General features: G+C 36.8%; 1 protein-coding gene across 5 annotated transcripts in view; it reads left to right on the top strand.

The window, feature by feature from the left end:
* Positions 1–26,376, top strand: part of LOC105249529 (aryl hydrocarbon receptor protein 1) — a 193,625-nt gene that overhangs the window by 146,911 nt on the left and 20,338 nt on the right. For all 5 annotated transcript variants that reach the window (XR_889055.3, XM_025409910.1, XM_011255066.3 and 2 more), the window contains 2 exons: positions 4,063–4,181; positions 20,598–20,687. Coding sequence is in view for 4 of the 5 variants with exons in the window: in XM_011255066.3 (XP_011253368.1) it covers positions 4,063–4,181; positions 20,598–20,687 (209 nt within the window). In the remaining variant the exon portion in view is untranslated. The remainder of the gene's footprint in view (positions 1–4,062; positions 4,182–20,597; positions 20,688–26,376) is intronic.

The following is a 26,376-nucleotide window of genomic DNA, read 5'->3' as shown; positions in this document are numbered from 1 at the left end:
ACATCCGGTCGCGGATTCCTGCGCGAGGAAGTCTTTGTTTCAGAAAACATTAGACATGGTCATTAGTTTCGAATGAAGGGCCCACGTTCGCGACGATCGAAAATCGAATTGATCGACGGCGGGTCGGATACGCACGTGCGGTCCCCAGACATCCACGGATTCGTCGTTCGCGTATCCTGCGGTCATTCTGACGGTCGTCCTAATGGATCCTGTGACAGAGGGTCGCGTGGCACGGTGCGACACAACGAGCTTCACGACATTGCGTGCGGCTATTTACGAGTAACCATCGCTCTGCTCGCGTACATCTCCCTTGTACACCACTCGATACTAAACGTCGTTTAAGTCGAAAATTTATTAACGCATTTCGGAGTTAATGTTATGACAAAAGCGAGAAGAGCGTGGTTACACGAAGGGAAAACTCGAATTTCTTAGTCTTCTGTTGCAGTTTTCTGTTGCAGCATCCTTGTTTTCGTTGCCATTTGCGAAATATTGTAACATTTGCGAACTTGGTTATTACAATATTGTAAATAATGGGAAGTACATATGAAAGAGAGAAATTTTTTATCTCTATATAATTTATGATATATATATAATAAATTTAATAATTAATTAAATATTTAATATTTTGTTTATACATCTTCGAATATATTATTTAATTTGTACGAATGTCAAAATTACGTACAAGTTACATTTCTTTTCTCAGCTTTTACCGACGGTAATTTTGCAGTGCAAAATTATTTTCAAAAGACGTGCTAATGTCTTTTCAATATTATTGTGTCATTCTCCACGAGACTCCCTATGTAAGTCGATAATTCATATGATTTTCTCGATTGTGCAAGTATCTGATGTAAAGTAGGAGATCTCCGTGACCTAAAATCCTTGAAATTGACTTTCGACGCCATTATTCTGCCGATCATTCGGATCGAATGCGGTCGAAAGAGTCGCGTGGCATACACGTGCATCGCGTGTATCACTCTTTATGCATAGCCGTCGGCGCATCTTTCATGTACGCATTGATTCTCTTTGATATTTAAACGCTTTACAAAAGATTATTAACTTATGAAGCGCGTCGATTGCATCCCGATTGCTCGCCTCTCGAAGCTGTAGGATGATCTTATTACACCTGTCGAGAGTCGGATTTCCTTCTCGAGTTGAGACAAGTCGCTTATGGATTCCCGAAGAAGGGATGAATAATCGAACGAAGCTTCGATTTATCGCGATGTAGCAATTGAAAGGCAAAAGTGTCTCGTCATCTGTCATCGCGAGGCTTGTTGATGGAATTCAAAGTACGAGAGCATAAGTGCGAACAAATATCGTTATTCATTCATGAATAAAATGAAAGGATTTTAATTAGATCGAACTTTTAAATGATATTAATAAAGTTTTTTTCTTTCCATTTTAGAAAATTTATTTTATTACGCGCTTATACGCCCAGGGTCTAATTGACCTTTCCTTTTTATTGTTAGATTTATGTCTTGAGCCTTGTTTATAAATTAATTTTTATTACTTTAATAAGATTTATTTACATAGTTGAATACGATACTCGATATTATTTCGATAATTAAAGTAAAAAGAAAAAAATATATCCAAATAGTTAACATAAACATAATACATTTATACACAAATGCTTCTTTCGTGAGCTCATTCATGTTGCATCGTAACTTTCGAGCTATAATAATCTTTATTAACCTAGAATTATTTTTTTTGCGAGTCGATAAATAGTGCATTATAAGAGCGGGCCGAATTTCGTTAAAATTTTTCGTTGTACGCGTTTCCTTTCTCTCCAAGATCCGAAGACCGTCGATGTCCGAACAACTTAGGCGTAAACGGATTAACGCGACGGGCTTGGAGAACGACAGCGGCGTTACGTACGTGACAGGATGTGAACGACACTTCCTCTTAAACCCTATAATACATTGTCGATCTGTTGCAGTTCCATACACCTGCTTGCTTAATATGCGCGCCGTAATTATAATACACGAGACCAACGTCGTGTTAAATAATAAACCGGTCGCGTTAAAATCACCGGTGGCGCTTCAACTCTACGCGACTCTGAAACAAAACTTTCGCTCTAGATTTATAACTGTCGCGATCCATAATATAATGTATAGCACTGACAGATTAATAAATATAAGTCTAATAAATCTATTTAAACGCAAAGATTTAAAGTCACGAGCGATAAAAATAAATGTGTATTTTTGCAAATAAAATTCACGATCTTAGGAACTTGTCTATAAAATAATAAATGTGCAACATACATACATATTTTTTTGGATTATTTTTCACGCTCCTCAAGTATAGAAATTTGTAATAATATATCCGGCATCCTATCGTGAACGATTATGTTTATCAAACTGGAATAAGGATCGATTTTTAAATATGACAAGCACAATGCTGATACGGATCATCGAATCTAGATAAAAGCATCGGACGAATTTATATCTTTGACAGTAATTGCCTTAATTATATCGTTGCAGCCAAGAAATATAAATTTGCGCGGCGGCAAAAAATGCCCGTCGCTCTTTCAGTTGCCCTTCGCCGACGTCATCTCGTCAGGTTAATCTTTTATAAAAATCTGCAAACTATAACCGACGTTACAGCGTATAATATGATAAATCTGATAACGGCTCGATGTATTGCACGGTTGACTTTAATGACTTTTAATCCAGTCAGTCAATGTAGTGCATCGTATAATAAACGATAAAGCGAATTTATAATACTTCGATACTGATTATCGACCAGACAAAGCATTGAAAATACATCTTCGCTCTTATCGAGACATTTTTCATATTATATAAATTATCGTTGTCATTTTTTCTCGGCTGTAATCTCCAATCTGAAATCGTTTATAAAATCGATGAATATTTTTCATGCGTAAATTTTTCGTCCATTTTTTCATATTTTTGAGCTCTCCCTTTTTTATATAAGATATTTCAAACGGTTTCAATTTTTGTTATTAAATAACTTAGAGCTGCAGGCCAAAACGTCATCGTAATCGCATTCAAATGCCTCCTAGCTTGATTTTATTTTCAATCTTTCTTAAAAAAATAAGGCGAATATATATAGTTTAATAAATAACTTAAAAATAAATTATATCATATATATATAATGTGTCATACAGCAAAAAAAAAATATTGTTCAATTTATATATATTGTAAAATAAAAAGAATTATTAATTGCATTTGAAATTCTGTGCAGATTTTGATTCTTTTATCCAAATATTTAGCAAAATAAAGAAAGATCATAAAGCCATTGGTTGCACGAGAATGCGGGCTCTCTCGTTTTCGCATTTGTGTGTCGAGAAACGACGACGCATCACGTCCACTTAATTCTCTAATCATTCCTGTGATTTGTGGTCGACGTGATAAAAAAGGAGGGAACAAGATGCGGGGGCGAGGGTCTTATTATAGAAGATTCGCGGACGAGGCCGCCTGATTGAAATTTAATTGCATCGTCGAAATTATCCTCTCTCTTTCTCGACGGTTTTTGTTGTACTCAACATTGTGTATGCTACTGCGTTAATGTGGCTTTTTTCATAATACGGGCGTGGCCATTTTTTGTGCATTTTCAAGACGATAACACTGTAGAAACGTAAAAGAACACTAGAAATTGATCATCAGGGACGATCTTAGTGTAATCTTCAGAAATCGTATAGTAAACATATCATTTGTCATTAAACTTGTAGGTAGCTGGTACATTTCATAAATATTATATTTGAATAAAAAGTTACATTTAAAAAAATGTTATAAAAATACATTTTATTTGTTAGCAGCTAATATATTATAAGACAATAGCACTATAGAATATTAATTATTGTTAAGCCTAATTAAAAAAAAATACAGACAAATTTAATAACATTATAATATAAGTCCATATAAATCTCTCAAAGAATAAAAGGATGAAAAATGTTGTCGAAGAGAAATAAAAATGTCGATTTAAAATATGAATTTATAGATCACAAGTACAACGAATACACTTTTCGAACTTGCGAATTATTTATGGAGTGAGTTATTGATATAATCGTAAACTCATATTTTAATAATTTATTTTCTTCTGTTACAGTTGTAATGCAGAAGGATAAAGAGGAGAATTCACACCACGACTCGCACTACAGGGCGAGAGAGCTGGCAGCTCTCGCTGCTTACGACCATCATCACCTCGACGGCGAAATGTTCCTACAGGTGAGTACTGGAAACGCTCATTACGTAGAACAGCCCGTATTTACGATCTCATTTGGACGTAGCAGAATTTTAAAAATGCATATCGGATCGACGCGCTCCCATATTTATCGTGCCGTGGCGAGGAAAGACACCTGCTTCCTCCTCGCTCTTTCGATCGATCGTCTCAATTCGCCAACCGTGGCAGAGAAATTCATCGTCGCGTATGAGATCTCTCGCAGCTGATCCGTACGCTTGAAAAATAAACGACACGGTGACGAGTCGCGTGAAATATCTGACCGATTTGCAATATCTCAAGTCCTTGGTAACAGGAGCGTGCATCGCGAGTTATTGAATTGCTTGACAACATATACGTTCTGCATATTTATATTTATACTTGCAACTGTCAAATTGAGTATAAGTTTATATATATCATCGAAACTTATATTTGATAAGTCTCTGATTTACATATATAATTTATCTATTAGTTTTTATTTATAATTTTTTATTCAAAATTAGGTACACTCTTCGCTTTTCATTTATTTATTTTAAATTAAATTTATTTATATTAAATTTTAACTTCAAAATATTACAATTGTCTCTATATAGTATACTTGTAAACGATACTTATCTCTTAAACGGCACTTGCGCAGAGGGTCATTATGTCAATTCGCGTAGATTGAAAAAAGAAATCAAAGTTATTGATTCTAATTTCTAGTCTAAGGACCAATCAACCGCGATATTATTTTTTATTTATAATTTTTTATTCGGAATTAAGTACACTCTTTGCTTTTCATTTATTTATTTTAAATTAAATTTATATTAAATTTTAAATTAAAAATATTACAATTCTCTCTATAATATATTTGTAAACGATACTTATCTCTTAAACGGCACTTGCGCAGAGGGTCATTATGTCAATTCGCGTAGATTGAAAAAAAGGATCGAAGTTATTGATTCTAATCTCTAGTCTAGGACCAATCAACCGCGATATGATAAGTCAGCGATTATAAACGATCGACTCCATTTCGAGCAGCGATGTTATCTGCGCGATACATTCACCTGCCATAAGCATCATATACGATTCACGATTGATCGACGGTTAGTGGTGTGTGTGCACGACAGATGGAGAGATGAATGAGGAGGCAGAGAAGAGAAACGGGCGTGCTACCGAATGACGATCCGTGATTGGAACTGTCTGTCAGGAAAACGATACGATTGGACGTCATGTTTGACGGGAAGAACTGCAGATGGTTTCGTATATTATTTCGATGAAATATAGCAAAGCGGATGATACGACGAAAATAGAAACGTTTCGGATCACAATTTAGTAATTCGAAATAAAAAGTCTATCATATCAAATCGGACAGTTCTTGTTACAATAGAAGAAAAATCTACGAAGTCAATTTCCTAAGAATATAAAACGATAACGAAAAATAAAATAATAAATAAAAAAATAATTAAATAAATTAAAAATATCGAAAATATTTAAGTGTAAAATAATTCAATTATATTATCTATTTTATGATATTTAAAGAAAAAACAAAATTTTTTTCATTTAACTAATATATAAAGTAGAAAATATGTAGGAATTATAAGAACATGCATGCATTCAAATTTATTTTCTTCTCCAAAACTTTGTAATTACTTATACATTTTTTCGATAAAATCGATCGATTCGTATGATATAGAAGTCTCGAATCGCGAACTAGAGTGCGCGCCGAAATTAAATCATCGGTAGTGAGAGAAAGAGACAGGAAGGAGCGAGAGGAGGCAGACGGAGAGGGAAAGAAAGCGGGGAGATATCCGGCTGATGAACCGGCTATGAAACCGAGGCATACGAGGTGTCTATTCCTCCAAAGTATGGAAGGGTATATACACGGATTAATGGCGGTGTATCATGCAAGGCTATTACGTTCCCTTTCCTGCGTTTTAGGTGCGCGCGCGAAGGAAAGGGAAGCGAGTCTGCGGATACGAGAGCGAGAGGGGAGGACAGGCAATGAGAGACAAAGAGAGAGGAAGAGTGCTGAGGAGGCTGATAGAGCGAGATACGTCGTGGAGGGTTGAGGGGGCGGGCGCGGTGCGTCACACTTACACTTACACTTACGAGGGGTACGCGATTTCATGCGAGGCTTCGGGACGTGCGCGCTACGCGATCGAACGATCCCGCCGGCATCTATAACGGCGGGTTATTAATTGCCGGCTCGTTAATTGCGTTACGTACGCCCTTGTACGCCCGCAGCTAATTCCCGAACGGGCCTCCGACAACGACACGCGCCTCTCGGACCGCCCTCGAATCGCGAAACGTCGAGACGCGAGCGACATTGATGTACATTGATGTAAAGAGACCGACAAGATTTATCGTAGTTTTTCAGTTTCACAGCCTTTGCATCGCATATTGCTCCCCTCATTGTACGTTATATTTTATCGAAATAATTATACAGCTGTCCACTCCCCGGAAAAATGTGGAAAACTTGGAGGCAACTTCTCAGGGATTTTTTTGTATCTAGAAAAATCAGGGAATTCTCATGGAATTGTATTGAGTCTAAGAGAATTTTTTTTAAATTCTTTTTATATTGTAATCAATCGGCAAGCTAAGTTATTTATATATAAATATATCTTATTATTTTATATATTCAAGGTTTTAATAAAATATAAAATAGGCACTTCGTATAATTTATGAATTTAAATAATTATTTCTTTTATATAAATTACAGATTATTTAAAAAAATGCAACAAATTTATAATTACCAAAATATAAAATAAATATATTAATTCTATGTATTAGTTTATATATGCATGTTTGATTGACATTCTATTATTTCTTCCGTCGAATGATTTGATTGCGATTTGACGCGTATATTTGTTCGAATATATCACGAGATATAAATCAATAAAGGTTCGCCCATAAACACGTATCTTCTCGACACGGTATATCGATTTATGAAAATGGCGATGCAATCAGGTCGCTTCTGATTTTCTCAGCTCGAATTTTCGTGTTCGTTTCCTTGAACCTTGGATACCGGTTTCCGGATAGTTCACCTTAAACCAATATATCCTCTCCTCGACTCGTACATCAATAATATATTTATTCGCGTGGTTCCATGAAAGCGACTTTCCAGGACCTTTCGTCTTCCTCCTACGCCTTTTCTCCCTCAACTCTCCGTTGACCTCTTCTTCGTCCTCCCTCCTCCTCCCCCGCGCACAGCACCGTCTCCTTTTCACCCGCCGTATACCGTTTGGCCGATCCTCATAAAGTTTACGAACCCCGACGGTAAATCCGGTTTATGACAAGCTGGCTGCCACCACGAGGCATCTACGAAATTACGGCTGAGCGCGATCGGATTTTTATACCTCGTTCCCCAATTATACGCCGCGTGTGTCGCGGCCGGACTGACCGAGGGGGGTGCGAGCGATTGAGGGAACGACTCGAGATTTAGACACGACACGACGTCTCCCTTGTCTTGTCTTACGGGGAGGAATTCGCGTCTATCGAGTTACACGGCATCAAATCAACGCTTGCCGGATCGCCGCTTCCCTGCGCGTACATCAAGCCTTCTTTCCCATCTTTCTCTCTTCGAATCCCCCGCCTTCATAGGGTGCGAGCGAAATTTTTGTTTCGAGCGATATATAGACGATGGTAAAAATTAATATCTACGAAGAAAATTAATTCTTGAACATTAGAATAACTTAACAACTTTTTTCGATGACTTTCGCAAAAACGCACATCTCTCCCTTCTTAGATCTTTAATAATATATATTTATATTTGAAGTATATGCGAATATGATGGCATGATAAATGGAAATGTTTGAAAAATTATTTTAAACTGGCACCAAATTATTTAATATTGACAGAACAGATTTTTATTTAATACTTAGAGAAATTATTGCGAAATTATAATTTAATTAGCATTAAAATATATAAGTATTATTTAATTAACTGAAATGTTAAAGATTTAAAAAATATTACAAATTAAATTTTCTTGTGGGACACATCATCCAGCAGCATAAAAAACATTTCTTTTATTACATGTCCTCTGATACTGCTCGAGAGAGACTGGATAATGTGTCCTCCGAGGAAATTTAATTTATTCACTTTAATATATTTCGACGAGAGTGTGTGCGTATTAAATACTTTCAAGCTTGGAAGCTATATTAGTAGCATTTATTACTGAGGTTTCACATCTAATTTTTTTTAATTTGAATTCATTACTACTGCATCGTTAGCGTCAAAATGGCAAACGCGCCAAAGAATGAATATAATGGAATCTCTTCCGAGAAGAGGCACACGGTTTCATAAAATTACACCACAATTAAAAATCATTGTTAATCCTAAATATAAACTTGATACCTTTTTTAATGCGACGAACACTGACGACGACTCGTACTTATAATATAGTTTGCTAATATTGATAATAAAAAGATTTTTAAATTTTTTCGCAAAGATAAATTATTTTTACAGCAATCATTTCAATACAATATTTTAACAATTTTATTTGACGATTTACATTCATTGACAATTTGTTGCGGTATCAGACGTCGAGAACGCAGTTTCTACCGTGACAATAATTTTGTGCGACCACGCAAAACAAGTTCTTCGTGCTAAATAGCGAATATTTAAGAAGCAACTGAAATCAAATACACGGACTTTTAACCGCGTTAAAGTATCGTTTTTCGTGAGTAGCGTGCAAGGAAGGTACCTTCCTACTTAATACTTACTATTCTCTAAACGGGGGGTATGCGGATACATTACTTCTACGAAAGTTTCCTCGCGTAAAACGTTTACTGCCCTTTTTCGTCACTTCTGCCACGAAGACGGGGGCAAGAAAGAGAAACAGAGAAATCGTTTCTCCTGAATGTCCGACGTAAAAGCTCTAAGCAGACCGAAAGCATTCGTCGATCAACTCGACACGAAACCATCGCGCCGGTAATTCGCACAATAAACACCGCCATTTTCGCGAACCCGCTCACGAGCCACGATTCGGAAGAAATATCGAGAAAATAATGACAAATATCGTGTTATAAATTTTAATATTCATAGACTCTTGGAATGATAAAAATAATATTATTTTAATAATATTATATAAATATTATATTATATAATATTATTAAAATAATATTATTAAATAAATTGAAAGGAATTAGGCTCTATATGTATTTGATAATATTATTTTAATAATATTATATAATCTCGCACGAATAAAAATATAATTTTTAAAACTCTTACTTTTTAACAAACTATTACAGTGAATTTTACTTTAACAATTTAATTATTGACTTTACATTCTTATCAGCTTAATATAATTGGCTCATGTAATGAGTAATTTCTGAACGATACGAATGACAGAACGAGGCAATGCGTCATTTTCCCTAATATAAACGAATAAAACGCTGATTATGCGGCCGGTCGGTCGGATTTTTCGATCGTTGAACGAAACATACTTCGCCAATCCATTTCTGTCGTCTCTCGGAAATTATCACCCGGCGTGAACGCACGATACACTGCGGGGGCCCCCCGTCGAGCACGGCTCTCAGCTTTCGTTCCTTGATGAAACTCGAATAAACTTTTCTGAGATTCCTACAAGAGAAAAATATGCGGTCGGCTACTACTTTTTCGCGTCAAGATACTGTTATTACGCGACAGAATCGACCGGTGAAAAGTGGAAAATTGTTATCGAGTTTGCTGATCCATGACTAGTGAATCAGCAGACCATCCACGAATGACGGAATCGATTTACGAGCGGACTGTAGTAATGCATGATACTCTTGTAAAATATATTTTATTATATGCATATATGTACGTACATGCATCGGTTACAAGTAATCCCTTGGCTTGTAAACAAGATTGTCACATTTTACACGATGGCACCGAAAGCTCATTCATCCGCTACTCTCGCAGGATGCATTTATTTATAAACGAAAATTGGATGTTTCGCGTGAAATATAATAAACACATATTTCAAACTTTTTTTTATTTAAAAGCTCAGCAAATTAAAGAATATAAAATATATATAATTTTTATTAGCATCTTTGTGGAAAATTTCAGACGCTGACAATTTTGCTATCATTGTATTTTATTGTTTCTATAAAAAAGGATCTTTTGCGAGTAAAACTTTAGGAGTGCAAAGTGACTTGTCAAAAATTTTAATTGAAAATCCAATCTTTACGACTCTGAATTAAAAATCGTGAAATTCCAAGAAAGACGAGCTCGATCAAATTTTTGTTACTCCAAAAATTGACTCCGAATTGATTAAGCATATTGACTTACACATCTCGCAAAACGTCGAATTTCGGAAGATGCATCAAGGGCGACCAAGGTGCCTATAAAACCGGCTGTACGAAACGGAACGTATTGCCACGAGATCACTCGTTAAAGCCGATCAAAATGCAACGAACCTGTGCATTATGTTGTTGATACAGCACTGCGGGCGAAATTCAGCGACTCGCTCTAGCGGGGGGCCCCCTCGGCTCCGTGTCTCCCCTTTTGGCCGATCGACCAATTTTTAGCCTGGCGCACAACTCGGGCTTCGGGTACAAATCACGCCTCTCAGTGACGTATCGCCGCGCGAAAGCGGCCATTTTGCTCTCATATTTTTTATTTAATAGCCACCAGGCTATCGTGTATCGCATTAATACGCGGCAGCTACGCCGCGCGGTAGCGTCAGTAAAAGGGGGTCGTGGTCGGGGCGACCCCCGCCACCCGGTAACCCGTAATCATAAGCCGAGCTATTTTTCTCCCCGCGCCTTCTCACCAACCCCTCTCCCTTCCCTCCCGGTGCCCGCTACTACGTCTACGCTTCCAATTTAATGGCACATCTCAAAGATACTAATAATCTGCTCTGCGATACTAATAGGTCGTGTTTTTCGTGCGATTAAGTAGCGGGAGAACTGGAACGTTTACAAACGTTTCTCGTTGCTCGGTGAAAACATTAGTTCGAATTCTACACGATATTATTTTATTCTGATTATATTATTTATGTAATAATTTATTATCTCATATTTCATATATATATATATATATATATATATATATATGTATATGTATATGTATATATTTATTTGTATATCTTTATTCAAGATCTATCTCTAAAGCTTAGCTATGCAGGCACGATTACCTCCGTGACTTTGATTACTTTCGAGTCACGAACACACTACCGTTCGAAACGGATTTTCATGTTGTTCGATGCTTTGAACACAAAATGCTATTTAAGCGTTATAAACCTGAAATGACATACTTTTCAGTCGAATGAATTAACGCAAACAGTACTTTTTACGTACAGTTTACGCGAGCGGGTATCAGTGCATGCGTTTATAAGGCTGACATAAATTTATTTCACGACTCTTAATATTACGATTTTCTCTGGATTTTTTAAAAGCTGTACCAGAGAGAGAGAGAGATTGAATTTATTATATTATTGATTTATTTTATTTGTATATTATTTATTTTTATATTATTATTTATATTTATTTATCTTTATTTTTATATTATTATTATTATCATTTATTATATTGTTTATTATTATTGTGAATCTTTCGCAACTCGCGATCGCCCGAATCAATTTGCGAAATTACCTGCAAATAATACCGAACTATCGCGCTCTGGAACGAGCTTCGTTTCTTGCATCAATCACGACACCCGGCGAGACTTTCCTCCACGCGTGTTACGCTCGCACGGTGCAATTTAGATCACGTCGCCGCGTGAAGGAGCGAGCGGCCAGGCTAAGTCGACTTAAGTGAATTCCGTGTACACGCGGCAAATTGGTAAAGTAGCGAAGAGTCGGTCGGTCTGGATGGAACGAGAGGGCACAACGTACGGCCAAGTTGATGATCGTGTTATAAGGTCTTACTTGTTGCTGACGGTTGCATGTCTGCCACGGTTCTGCGCGAATGTCGGTGCCTTCTGCTTTTCCCGGCTGATTGCTCCGTATGCGAGGAGCGATAGGGAACTTTCGTCCCGGATGGACGGCCGGCGATTTCCTAGTCGTTGAACCGGCCGAAAGTTGGCGATTTCTGCAGAGCCCAAGGATCTTAACCGTTAGGCGAAACCGCTCGAGCTTACGGAGGAACGACATAGCTCGTAATCTCCGTGTCTAGATTGCATCGTAGAATGATTTTCGGCCTCTCGTATGCTTATTCATGAGAATGAAAACGCGATACATGAGTTCTTGTTTTGCTGAAGATTGCATAATTTGCCGAAATTAAATCGATTTCGATACCGCACCGAGTTGATATGACGTTGAAATTACCGTTATTGTGAGCGGAATAATAAAAAAAATTTATAGGTCTTCCCTTGCGATATTTTTTATTATAAAATTTGCCTACAATATAATTTTATATATTTTATATATAATCGAAATTTATCATTGAGCTTTGTTAATAGTAGAATTTCATAAAATTCTGTGAATATTATTTAGCGTCTAAGTTTCATTAATAGGAGAATAAAGCTTCATTCGTTATTTAAAGTCAACACCAGTCTCGAATTAAAAGGATTTTATTAAAAGAAACAAGTGTTTCTTGTAAAATTATTTTTTAAATGATAAATGTAAAGAAAACACGCGAAGATAATAGTTATCAGAGATCATAGATGATCTTTCTATTTTTTCCTTAGATAAGACTAGCATATTGTTCACGTGCACATTTGTAAATAATGGAAAGAGTTTGTTTCTCGCACTTGAAACATCTGCAAGATGGCATAGCTAATTTCTTGGGGTAACCGCACACTCGAACTTTTACGGATATGCTATGTAATATGTTGCGGCGTACATGATGTATTCACAGTCATTCAACTTTTTAACCTTCTTAGCCGTGACTTTTAGCGAAACGACTCCTAACTCTATACTATATATCGGAGAAGAGAAGAGAATTAACCAGTTTGTTTGGCGAACGTCCAATTCCAACAATACTGAAGTGAAGAAAGAATCATCAATAAATAAAGTTTTAAATGCATTCTAGATTTAATAAAATTGTAGACCTCTTTTATTTTTTTAAAAATTATTCTGAAATAAAAAGACAAGATAAAGCGATAAATAAAATAATTTTTGTATTTTTCATCAGTTTAAAAAAAAACAATATTTATGTAAAAAGAATTTTATAGCAAAATTAACTATAAAAATGTTTAAAGCTAAAGATTACATGTTTTATTTATAAATTATAAATATTGAATATATATTTTAAAAAATTCTTGCGCATAAAATATGGCATATTTTTTATATTGATTTATTTTTTATTCGGTAGTTTAATTTAGTTAATTACATGAAATTTGTTTCTCTTCAAAAATTTCTCTTCTTCTCTAGTATTAAATATGAAAATACATAAATAATAATTAGAAAGTGAAAGCGGTAACATTTGTATATTTATTATTAACGTATTAAGAGAAATATATAATATTCCTTTGATTGAATAATTATAATGATAGCGATTATATATATTGACAGCTGTCAAATGTGGAAAGTCGGGAGAAAAGGAGATTTCACATGCAGTGCTAATTAATGCAGCCGTCGTACTAAGCTAAGTGAAAGGGTTAAAAAGAAGATCATAAACTAATCGATGACGAGTATTATAAAAGTTATCGCGCGGAGAAGGAAAAAGCAGTCGGAATAAACAGGCTAGTCGTCGTTAAATCGATCGAATTCAGCACGAAAGTCAAACCGCATCGAAACGTCTCGCGAAAGTTAATTTAAGAACCTTAATTTTAGCCAAACTTTTTTTTCTTGAATAATTTTTCGTTTTCATAAAAAAAAAACGTATCACGTTACCACACAAAAATGAGTGGATCCTCAAATGTATAATAAATGCACATTCACAGTGTTTCGTTCATAATTTCGTAAGAAACTGAGTTTTAGTAAAATTGAATTTCTTCTGCACACGTCTCGTCAATTATTTTTTTAATTATTTGTAAACTTATTAACGCGCGTACAGATATATAAAAATTTATTTAATAAAAATTTGTTCAATTTTAATAAATAGTTCCATCCAAGCTTTCAGAATTGTATTAACAAAATCTTTAATATGATATTAAGAAATAAATATATGTTTAGCATTAATTATAATTTTTTTATAGCTCTTACGATTATTATCAATTTTATACATATTTTGATTTTAACATTTGATGCTTTGAATCAAAGAATAAAAAAGAAAATGCCGATCGTGTAGTCACATATATGCGAAATGTGCATCCAGATATGACAATAAATTGTGAGAGACATTAAATGCAATGTGAAAAAGATGAAAGTTACTGGAGAACCACGATCGTCCATTCAATTACGGTTTATAGAACGACTCAAGCTCGATATAATTGCGATGTAATCATTAATGCAATGCGCGGCTTACTAATCCTAAAATTAGTAGAGACCAGATGGCGGCAGCTGGCAATTACACAGCACCGGGTCAATGATATTACAAATGTATCCCCCATTCATATTATATCTGCCGCATATAAAATATAATATTCCATATTCCGTTGTATTTTTTTCTCGTCATTAAGATAAATCACTGTTTTGACTATATTAGTATAAAATATATCTTTCATATACACTCGTATTTTCATGATGCTATCATCGATTTAACATGTATTAATTTTACTGATGTAATTTTAAATTTAGATTGCTTGGGATTAAGAAACTCGTGCTCGAGCTTCGCAAAATATTCAACGAATGAGCGCGTCGCGTTTTTCTTTTTGATGCGGTAAGCTTCAAGATATCTATCTTGAAATGTTTTTGGAACGAGCGATCGGATCGGGAACCAAGGACGTCGCTAGCAATGTGAGCGGAAATCAAGCAAAGAGGGCGAGCGCGATTCTCGTAGACAGTGAGTCAGTATGCGAGAGAAAGAGAAAGAGAGAGAGAGACTGAGTCAAAGGTAAAGTCCGTAGGTTGGGTGGGTGCATGGGATGGGATGATATGAGGTTAGGTTGGTGGTCGACGGGGCTCGCCTTGGTCTGGCACCGCTAGTCCTTCCCGTATTGATCGCGTGCTCCTTTCCTCCCTTAGATACCGCGTCGACCCTCTCTTAAGCCTTACGTATGGCCCGGGTTCGCTTCTACCTTAGGCTCGACCTTAAGCCGAGACGTTCATGGCGGATCCTCCGGGGTTAAAATCAAGGGTTGAAATTTATATAATTTTATCGAGCTTATCTCTCAATATGTACCTCTTCCATAGATGATTGTGATAATAAAACGCGATTTAAGCAAAGTAGATTTCTTTCATACTTGGAAATTCTCGACGGAATTTTGTCGATAATATTTTCCACAGTTTAGTTAGCAAAAGCAGACTTATTTTATCCTGATCAATAGTAATTTTTTAATTTTTTCAATAGTTTAGTTAGTATTTTTTTTTATTTTTTAATTATCACATTTTTAATTATCTGAAAATTATTACCGGCAAAGATTCGGAAATCCCTGGAAAATTTCGAGTTTTTTTACCTTATTGATTATGAGATTAATCAATAAGGTAATCATCAATCAAATTAATTAAAAAGAAGAGATCAAATAGTGGCAATTTTTTACATCACGAGTATAAAGGAATATCTGTCATTCTTATTTCATAGGCAAAAAACAGATCATTCAAGCAAATAATAAAGTAATAATTCAGTATATCATATAACGATTTTCATTGTTTTTAAATCCATCACGTGCGATACAATCACTTTTCGCACAAATGTATGTATATTTCCACGGGAAGTGTTTACGCGAAACACACGAATGCATTCGCCATCTGATAACATGTTTTTTTTCCAAGGCAAGGTTGCAAGATGGTTGCCGGTGCTCTATATGCATATGCGCAATTTGAGGAAGGGGATGTATTTACCGCGCCGTTTAACGATCTTAACGAGATACGATGCCGAAGAGCTTAATTAACGGAGGGTCTGAAAGAGGCGTCCGTCACGCGCGCTCGATATGTGAGAGCGACCAATGAATTACCGGACGAATTTAAAAGATGTTACCCCTCAAGGTGCAACGACGAACGAACCCTACAGCAGGTGAAGCTGTCACTATTGACGGGCTTTTAATTTTTATACAATAAACACTCGACAAATTTTTACATGAGCAACGAGCAATCAAAAGATTCAAAAAGAAAAAATCTCCAGTTATATTTATTAGAATAATTCGTCAAAAACTTTGTCGAGCATTTGAAGTTCCTTACTAGAACGTCAATTATCAATCGTTGCAGGCCGTTATAATTTTTTTTTCTAACGATGATACTTTTAATCAAGATGTATACTTTATCGAAATTATTCCTCGCGATTAACAATAAAAAAATTTCATGGCGGATTAGCTGATCCAGTTTTGTCGTCGTCGCCAGGCTCGGTCGCGTGTTCGTTCGCGACGCAATTAGTCGTCGGATAAACGAGAGTAAGGCGGCCGAAACTAGAGATAAATTGTCGCGAGGGGACGGCGAGAGGGAGGAAAAACCGGGCCGGAAACCAGGTTAATTTGGATGCGGTCGCTTTTAATCGGTCGTACCAAGATGGAGCATTATACGGGATCGTTTAATGGTGATAACGCATGCAACGCGAATATCGTTGCGTATGAAAATGAAAATCGCCATGAAAATCCGCTAACCATTACTCGAATTCATTAACGTTCGTCTTGATGCACTTCGATATCTTTATTGATCTCTAAAATGTAAATGATTTCTTTCTGTATCTTTCTCTCTCCTCAGGCAAGGGCGTTGATGCATTCGTCACATAAATTTTATTCTACTTTGAAATCGTGCATCGACTGATTAGAAGCATGCATTCGATTCTATCGTGGGATTAATTTAAAATACAATCACGATATGTATTTATTTATACTTGAAGTGGTATTATATTATTTCTCCTGCGAAATGCTTGCAAGAAAAGATTAATGACAAATTTATAAAATAAACTGTACTCCGGATATACAGATTAATTAATAATTCGAGAATTTTAATAGAATTTGGATACAATATATTAAAAAACATAATTGAAATTATAGCATTAATTTTAATATTTCTATTTTTATGGCGATATAATACATGTTGAATTACTACATCGAGTTGCAGATTAAAAAAAAATTTCGTAAAATAACACGATTCATTAAATCTGTTTCTCTCTTCGATATTTAAATCCGATATCAAGTCGATCACGCACGGTTACGCATCGCGGAAGCGCGGGTGTTTCTCTTCCGCAAAGGACCGGGGGAAAAACAAAGAAGGAGGAAGGAAGGAGGAGGCAGAAAAAGATGCGACTTTTTATTTCTCGCGTGAGCCGCTCGGCGAATCCAGTCGCGTGCCATTCGCGGGCGCACTCGCGTGTTCCGTCCAAGCGTGAACTTCTAATACCCCTTCATCCTCACCTTGACTCTCCCGCATTAGCGGGTCGCCAATAATACTTTACGCACGAAATCTTTCCATTTTCTTTGCTCGCATGCGAGCGGGAGTCACGGGCACGGACGCCGATGCCCGACACGATCGGCACGTGGTATGCAGATTTCGAGTTCAAGAAACCAAACGGTGTGTTCCTCGCGGACATTCATCACGCACATGTGTAAAATTCACCGACAGACATGAATTAAATGATTAACGCAAGAAACTATGATTAATTATGATGAACATTTTGTACATCTTGATTATACGTTATATATTCCCAATCAAGTCTAAGGATATGACTCGTCTTGAATGATTTCTATAAATAACATAGAAGCGTTTACGAAAAAAATTACTCAATTTAATATAAACCATATAAGAACATTTATTAAAATTTAAAAGTATATCTGACAGAATGATAGTCATGATCGTGAAGACCTCGCGAACTGGTCGATCGAGAGAAAACCCGATTACTTCCCCAAACAATGCAATTATAGTAGTAAGGGCGAACGAGTCTCGCGGGATGTCTACCGCGGAATGGCTATGTCGGCCATTTCGTAGGGACGGGAAAGGAAGGGGGAAGCGCAGGAAGCGGAGAAAATCCTATTATAGCTCCGTATCCTACGCGACGTGGTACACGTAGCTAGCGTATGGGGTGAAACGAGACGAGGTCGTAGAGAGACTCACCCCTCGCGCACATCCGCGTATTGACGCAACCGCCAGGAGCCCACCCTGCGGATTAACCAATCAAAACGCAGCATCCGCGCATGCGATCGCTCGGAAGTGTGCCATTTTGTATACCTCGCTATCGCGAGACGTAATCGAGGCTCCCACCCGATGCGGATCGGAAAATGAAACCGAGAGTTTGACACAGTGACATATTTCGTCGTAACGAGAGGGTGCGAAGGCCCAGGACAGGTCATACGTTACTCGTACGAGCGATTTGTACGATCATACGAGCCACTCTCGGTTTCTTTTACATTCTAGAGGAGATACGCGTCTGCCAGATTTCATATAAAATACGCCTGCGAATTTCTGATAAACCACGTCTAATCGCCATAATAATTATTATGGCCGTTTCTAAGACACACGAGCCTCATTTTATCCCGGAAGTAATGAGATAGTACGAAGTCTACGATCGCATTGCTCGCGAGAATGTCGGAAGCCGGGATTAGGAAGCCGCGAGATATCCGCAATTATCGCAACTTTACGAGCGTGCATCGCGTCGGCGCGGGAGAATCCTGAGATACCACGGAAAATTTAACTCTTTATAGGCCGTGAAGTGTAAGAAAGTGAAGACAAAAGTACAAGAAAATAAATATTTTAAAATTTATATATAAGATATATATATTTTCCAAGGTATCAAAGTTTCTTCCATTAGATTCGAATTTTTTTTTACTTATCCCGTAGGGAAAACCTCACGAGACAGATTACTTGCTAATTTTTAATTTTATACCTTCATAATTATGTCTCTCGTAATGTCTCTAGTATTCCGTTTCAAAATTAAATAGATAAAATCAATTAATTCGCACTGATATATAATTCCCATTTTCTTTTTACATGCCGATTTCAGCGAGCCATATTTCAAAACAATAAGTTGCCGGTTCCCGATTTGGCGTGCCTGGCACTGCCACTGCGAAATAAAACAAAACAATACACATTTAGCTCGCAGAGAAAGCGGTGGAGCGGACGGAGGCTTTAAATGGTTTCCACCCTGCTTCCCCGACCGATGTATAGCGCGTCGACTGAAGACTGGTTAAAACTGGGACGGATATTTTCGGCTCTTCGATGCGCGGTGCGCATTCGTTTGTTGCGAGAGAGACGGACAGAAAGAGAGAGAGAAAGAGAATTCGTTTGGTATTTGCCGGTATCGGGACCGCCGATAAATGGGAAAACTTTCCCGGGGCAGTTTTCAGAGCGCGTTCCCGGCAGCGAGAAACAACGCTCGCCGCCCTCGCCGCTTTCCGAAAGGCAACGCACCCTTCCGTTTTCGTGTCGACGTGCTATTCTCGCGTGGCGGCTCGAAATTGCCCGTGTATTTCGGAAAGCTTAATCGTGCGCGCCACGTCGGATTACGTCCTTGAATTATTCTTATCGGCACACTCGGTATATGTACCCTTTAGCCTCAAGATTCATTTGCTCCCCCAAAGTTCGCTTTTTTTTTCCATAAATTCCATAAAATTCCATCACTGTAATTATTGGATCACGCGTACTCGATAGAGATGATGTATAAAACAGATTTCTTTTTACAAAATATTTCTGTCGCTGTTAATCACGATTTGCATATTTTTAAAAATTCGAAAATTTATACTTTACAGATTGAAAAAATGTAAAATGACATACGTATATTTTTCATATTTTTCATTGCATTTGCGATAAATTTATATTTATTTTTAATATCATCTACTTTTTCATATTCGTAAATTTCATATACTTTTGTTATCGATATTTAAATCTCTCGATTTTATTATATTTATCAGTTGAATAACGCGTGGGTGAATAATGTATGTGCGAAAGCACGTTCCTCTTTTTCGAGGCAGGCCTATATAGCTCAGTGATAATCGGATAACAGTTATTTTGGGCATCGAAGTAAACACACTCGAGTTGCAATCTCGTTTGGTATTTACCGGTATCGAGTCTGCAGACAAATGAGAAAACTTTCCAGGGAACGTTTTCGTACGATGCCGCCGCAAAACGCTAAGCCTTTGCTTTCGTACCCTAAAAGGCAACGTACCCTTTCGTTCTCTCGTGCCGCCGCTCTATTCTCGCAGGTATATACTCACATGTACGTCTAACTACGTTTAAACCTATATTTTGCGGTGCTCTTAACTTAACACGCCACGAATTAGCCTCTTGAACTTTGCCCCGGTGCAAAAACGGAGCAGTCTTTCGGTTTCCGATTATCATCAATTCCGGATATTTTACACGACGTGTTTTATTTAACTGAAACGATTTGGAGCATCGAATATTTTTATTAATATTAATGCAGATATAATTATTCTACAATGATAGAAATGCGTATGTTCGTTATATTCGTATTTTATTCAAATGTAGTTTTTAACAATACACAAGCAATTGTGCTTAATTTAATTATTGAATCAATTTTCTGTTTCAGGCACTGAACGGGTTCCTGCTAATATTGACTTGCGACGGGGAAGTGTTTTTCGCTACCCACAGCATAGAGAGTTATCTAGGCTTCCATCAGGTGTGTTTAAATTTATAATTAAGCCAATTAAGCTATTATCATCATGGCATAAAAAATAATTATTATTAAATATATTTAAAAATTTTTAGAATTTTATATTTAAAATACAGAGAGAGTAAGTGCATTATTGATATAGCAGATACATAGGAAAATATTACATGGTGTGTAAAATATCTAAATCCTATATGCTTTTCGCAAAACAAGGATTAAATAATTATAATTAAAATATTGAATTTTAAAAGGCATTATTAAAATCGAGATTCTGAATAATCTAAATATCAGAATTCCATGCATATGAAACAAATCTTGTCGATAAATCTGACGATGTTTTAGGAAATTATTTACGCGCCTTTTAAAAGCGCAGTCGCGCGGTGACGTATTTTATAGATCCATAATACTTATAAACACAGAATACGCTTGCCCGTCGGCTGCCTTTTATTACGAGGTAATTCTGGACATAGTTCACCCTCGTTAGTTTATCTTCAGTCACCGTGTATCCACACCCGACACGCGGCAGTCACGCCAGCGCCGTCAAGTTCACCGTACGTGTCACGTTTGTCCGAGCGTCATCCCTTTCACGAGACAATGTACCCTTTCGCTAGGACTGACGGCCGACATACATTTTTCAGTAGTAACAGTAGGTCATATCACAATCGTGCAACATGCATCGCCATTACTTAGCCCGGCCTAAACAAATCTGTCCGAGATGTTTGAATAAAAGGATCTCTATCTTTGTAAAATATTCTGTAAAATTTATTTTTGATCATTTGCAAATGGAAATAATATTTTTCAATTTTTTTATTGTAAACATCTCTGTAGTAAAATATTCATTTGTATAAAATATCCATAAATGCAAATGATCAAAAGTATAAATCAAGTTATTGAAATCGTACTTCATATCGAAATATTTTTTTCTTTAGATTTAATGTTATTTAAATATGATGATTTTGCGCAGATTTCTATCGTAATTTATTGCTAGTGGATTTGCACGAGTACGCTAAGGTGGGATCGTACCAACGAATTTCGATACGGCTTTTAATTAATTATGACGCCGGAAAATCGTGCGGAGGCTGGGCAGAGGCTCATTAAGGACGACGTAATCTCGGTGATTTTACTCGCGTCGACAAAGATCGCGCAAAAATCGTTTCACTCGTGTGTGGGAACTACGGAATACCGATCCCGATTCGCCACATTCGCAGACCGAATCTAATTGCGATCCACACTGTTGCACATTCGATTGCTACCGACGTTGTTCCCGCGCACGATCATTTGGATACTTGAACGATACCTACGTTCTCTCTTTGAGGTTTCCCCCTTAATGATAAAGCGGCCGTGTGTAACCACAGTGTTGGCGAGGACTATTGGTTCCACGCGAGAGCATTGTGTACACAATGTGGAAACCGATTTTGCGCTATATTCCCGATACATATCGGCGAGGAACACCGCGTTCTTCGCGTTCGATCAAGCCATTAGAGTCCCATTCGATTAGATGATGCATCGGGAGAGGTGTCGGCAGATTCTCCAGATTTCTCCATCTCACGAGAGTTGCCGTGTTTCTTCGTAGCTTTGCGTCCAAGCGTCGACGAACAAGAGCAATAAACTCGCAAATAAATATGCATCCAAACTTGAAAAATTAATTGCCATCAATTTATACACAACAAAAGACGTAGTATTTATGTGATAAATAATTTTTAACTTGTGTGGAAGTAATTTTTTTACGAATATTTTTCGATAAAATCTTTTCAAGACCTAAGCTATTTTTTCTTTTTAATTTTATTTCTAAATTTGAAAGAGATACTTACGTAAAGAGACGTATATTACATTGTCCATTTCGGAGAAAGCTGGCAATCTCTGATCGCGTTATATTGCTGGTCGTCCACGCGAGAGTGCATTAAAGAATCATTCATCTATCTGTGAGGGGGATAGGTGTTCGACTACCCGGCATAATATCATCACTCGAGCCCCCTCGGTAGGTAGGCAGATAGGTATACACTCGGGCACGCACGCGAGCGCAATGTGCATACATTGTAAAAAATGACGGATGATGATTTCCCGAGCCGATGACTCTCTATACGGGGCGCACGCGAACGCGTTGGCTATGAATTGCAGAAAATAGCGGACGATGATTTTCTGACTCGATGACCGCATATCCGAGACAACAACAAAAAAAAAGGAACGAAGAAAAGTGGTTTGTTATATGCGAGCGTTCTAGATTTCCTCCTAAATATCCCCTCGCGACACGCGTACGTGTGCGTTCGAAATCACCGACGGAAATCATTCGCCCCGGTTTCGCTGGGAATGACGGAAGTCGAATCGGCTTCTTGCAGAGAAGTCCGCGGGAATGTGATTGTGGGAAAAAAAAATGCGCAACGCGAGTTTCATCGTCATTTTCCGCGTGCAAATCGAAGATCTGATTTATGCATTTTGCGTATTAATATTTATACAGAGATTTATTTACCTATATTTGTACAAATTAATCTTTTCATCGCTTAACGCCACATATTAAATTATTAATATTCCTGATATTCAATTTTTGTAACAAACTTGGAGATGTGAAACACGTGATGCAAAAACATTGAATATGTATTAGAATATCACAAGAATAATTGCTAAGAATTAATTAAATAGAATTAACATTTAAGAACAGAGATATAATTTATTGAATTTTTTATTTTATATCAATTTATGTGTAATATATGCTTTACGTATTTATTTTGTTGTTATTTATATTTAAATTTTTATCTTGAAAATCATATCGATGAACTCACTTTATATTTAAAACCAACGCTTTGACTTGAAAATATGAAAGGAGAGAGAAACGTCGCATGATAAGATACATTTATCTTTCTACTTGCGAAGAATGACACTGGTTGTTCAAGTCTCGTGTTGAAATATTGATTTATTCACGCGCACTCGTGTGTTTTACGCGTTTCTTACTTTGTGTGACGCAGATTTTCCGATAGCATCTCGCGATAGTATCTCGCAATGTTCTTTGCGCATAAACGGACCTTACGGACCGTACGTGTTATAAATTGTATCGAAGGACCCTTGATTCGTATTCTTTAACAAGCTCGAATTATTACGCCAACTTCGTGCAAGTATCCATTGAGACGTAACAATGCACGCAACCGGTACCGTATATGTTGTATATATGATATATGTATCGAGAAAAACAAGAACGATTACTTTGCACGAGCTGCATTTGAAATAGATAGGCGTCTTGTTAGGATTTTTTTAAATTCAAATTTGGTATCTTCTTTCTTGAATCATTGATTTCTATCAGCATTTTGTATCACATTATTGGACTTTTCTAGATTTATTATTCATGAATAGGTTTCGCCTGTTATTTTTTATTCAAAAAACTTTTTCATGATTAATTTTTCTTCTCTTTTTTTCGTATATTTATTAATATTTATAGATTTTCCTTGCGACATAAATTTTATTTACTCTGATGCATCTCTTGTTCTTCCCCTAAAATAAAATCTTTCAAATATGTAATATGTTACAGACTCAAAAATTGATGGTATATAATTATTATGTTTTGATAATGTCTGTTAAATTTGAATATTTTCTATTCATTATTCGTGATCCAGAATACATTGCATCCCGTTACGAAAATCATTCATCTGCATCCGTAATGAAAATAATCTACCTCGGACTTCGTGCAAGTGCCCGAGATGTTAGAAACGCGAGCGAATGCACGCAAACTTAAGAGCGCATTCATCAGATGCGTTATAAGAAGACATTTTATAGGGTAACGTTAGGAAAGCACTTTCTCGAATACCCTCATTTTTTCAAGCATAATCATTTTTTTAGTAATAATCAAACGGCGGAAATTATTGATTTATTCTCAAGTTATTCTGTCTTTTTACTTGCAAACACGTTAAGGATGCTTTGTATGTACAATCCCAGCAAAAAGTAGCTGAAAATCAATATTGACGAATATATCCACTTTTGGTGTATTTTGAGTATGAGAAATTGCGTGGATGTATTTTTTAATATTTATGCGTTTTTACTGAAATATTCTGAATTTTATTAATCGAAATGATTAACTTTTGGCAGAGAATTTCGCCTTATGTCAAATACATGGCTAATTTCATTAAATTATATTTAATATCTTTTTAATCAGTTAGTACTTGTATAATATTATTTGACCAAATATTTCCTCTGTATTTAAACTTTTGCAAATTTTAAACAAATTCGGAATATTATTTCCATGTGTTTTTGTCATTTGAATCGACGTGGTTATACGTTTCCCATAAAAACACATGTTAATTCGGTAACTTGTGAACGCTTAGTGAATCGATTTAAAAATTGTACTGAAGATTCTAAATATATGTAAGGATATTCTGTACAATTTTCATTAAATTCTCAATATTTCAAAATAGGTACACAACATCCTTAAATTGCAAGATAAAAATTAAAAACTTGAAAGAGATAGGACATTTTAATTCGAGTGTGATATATAAAATATGGGCCGAGGAAATATTAACATCTCATTCTCTTGCACACGGAATTCCTCGTTTCCCGTCACCTCAAATTCAAGTCTGTGCACTCATTCGTCCGCGATCTCTCGAGGAAAAACCCCGGTCTCAACCCCCGTCCGCTCAATCGTAACGCACGCGACACGCAGTGGCCGCGATGACTTCGCATGACTCGATGACCGCATCTGAGTCGACGTAATCGCGACTCGGTACGTTTCGGACGATGCGATTACACGGCCTCGTAACCACCCGCGCTCGCGAAAACTCTTCGAGATCCTCGGTCGCGAGGCCTCCCCCTCCAGGGGCGAGGGAAAAAGCGCGCAATGACAGCGTCCACCCACAATGTAATTCACGACAGAGGTCTCGCGCGCTCTCTTAGTTCCATATCTCACGCGAGAAATATAAAAAAAGCTCGCGAATACACACAAACCGCCCGTATCGTTATGGGAGGGAGCTCTTTCGAAGCATCGAGGCGAGCTTTCGCGATTGTTGGCCGTTTAATTGGACTGATAAAGTCGATTCGATGCTCGACGAGCCTTTGTGCCCCGCGTCCGGATAAAAGTAATAATTTAAGTGAAAGGTCACAGGGTGCTTATCGCCCCGCGAGAGCCAGGAGGGAGAAAAAGGCAGAGGGAAAGCAGACCTTGAGTCGATGGAGGTAAGGTTCCTCTCGAGGGGGTGAACCGCCGCCTCGCTATCGAGCATGTTATTTCATATTTATTATTTATACTTTGAGATCTCGATTATAATTATTTCTGAGCGCGATATAGGCTCGGTGAATAATGTAATCCAAGATAACGAACGGCATTTTTGAAATGTTATATTAAAATGTACGATGCGTAATTATATTTCTCTGTCTTTATCTCTTTCTCTCTATCTCTCTCTATTTCTTGAGTTCAAAAGGATACAATTTTTATTTTCTTCCCTTCTGAAAATTAATTATTACAGTAAGTTCAATATTGCAAAACATAAACGTCAATTATATCTGGTATAAAATGCAGTTTGGCGCGTCGGGGATTAATCTCGCCGAGATGACAGGCTTAATTGCAGCGCGTCTTATAAGGATATTAAATATAAATAATAATGATAGTAATAAAGCAATAACGGATTGCTCTGTTCATGCCCGACGGCAATATGTGTAATTTGCATAAGAATCATGTAGAGATGAAATCCATCAGGAGTCTAATATTGTTGCGCGTTAGAGT

Source organism: Camponotus floridanus, unplaced genomic scaffold (genome assembly GCF_003227725.1).
Source record: "Camponotus floridanus strain SB8 unplaced genomic scaffold, Cflo_v7.5 scaffold100, whole genome shotgun sequence".
Lineage (NCBI taxonomy): Eukaryota > Metazoa > Arthropoda > Insecta > Hymenoptera > Formicidae > Camponotus > Camponotus floridanus.
The sequence above is the reverse complement of the archived record's forward strand: the minus strand, read 5'-3'. Positions and strand labels throughout refer to the sequence as shown.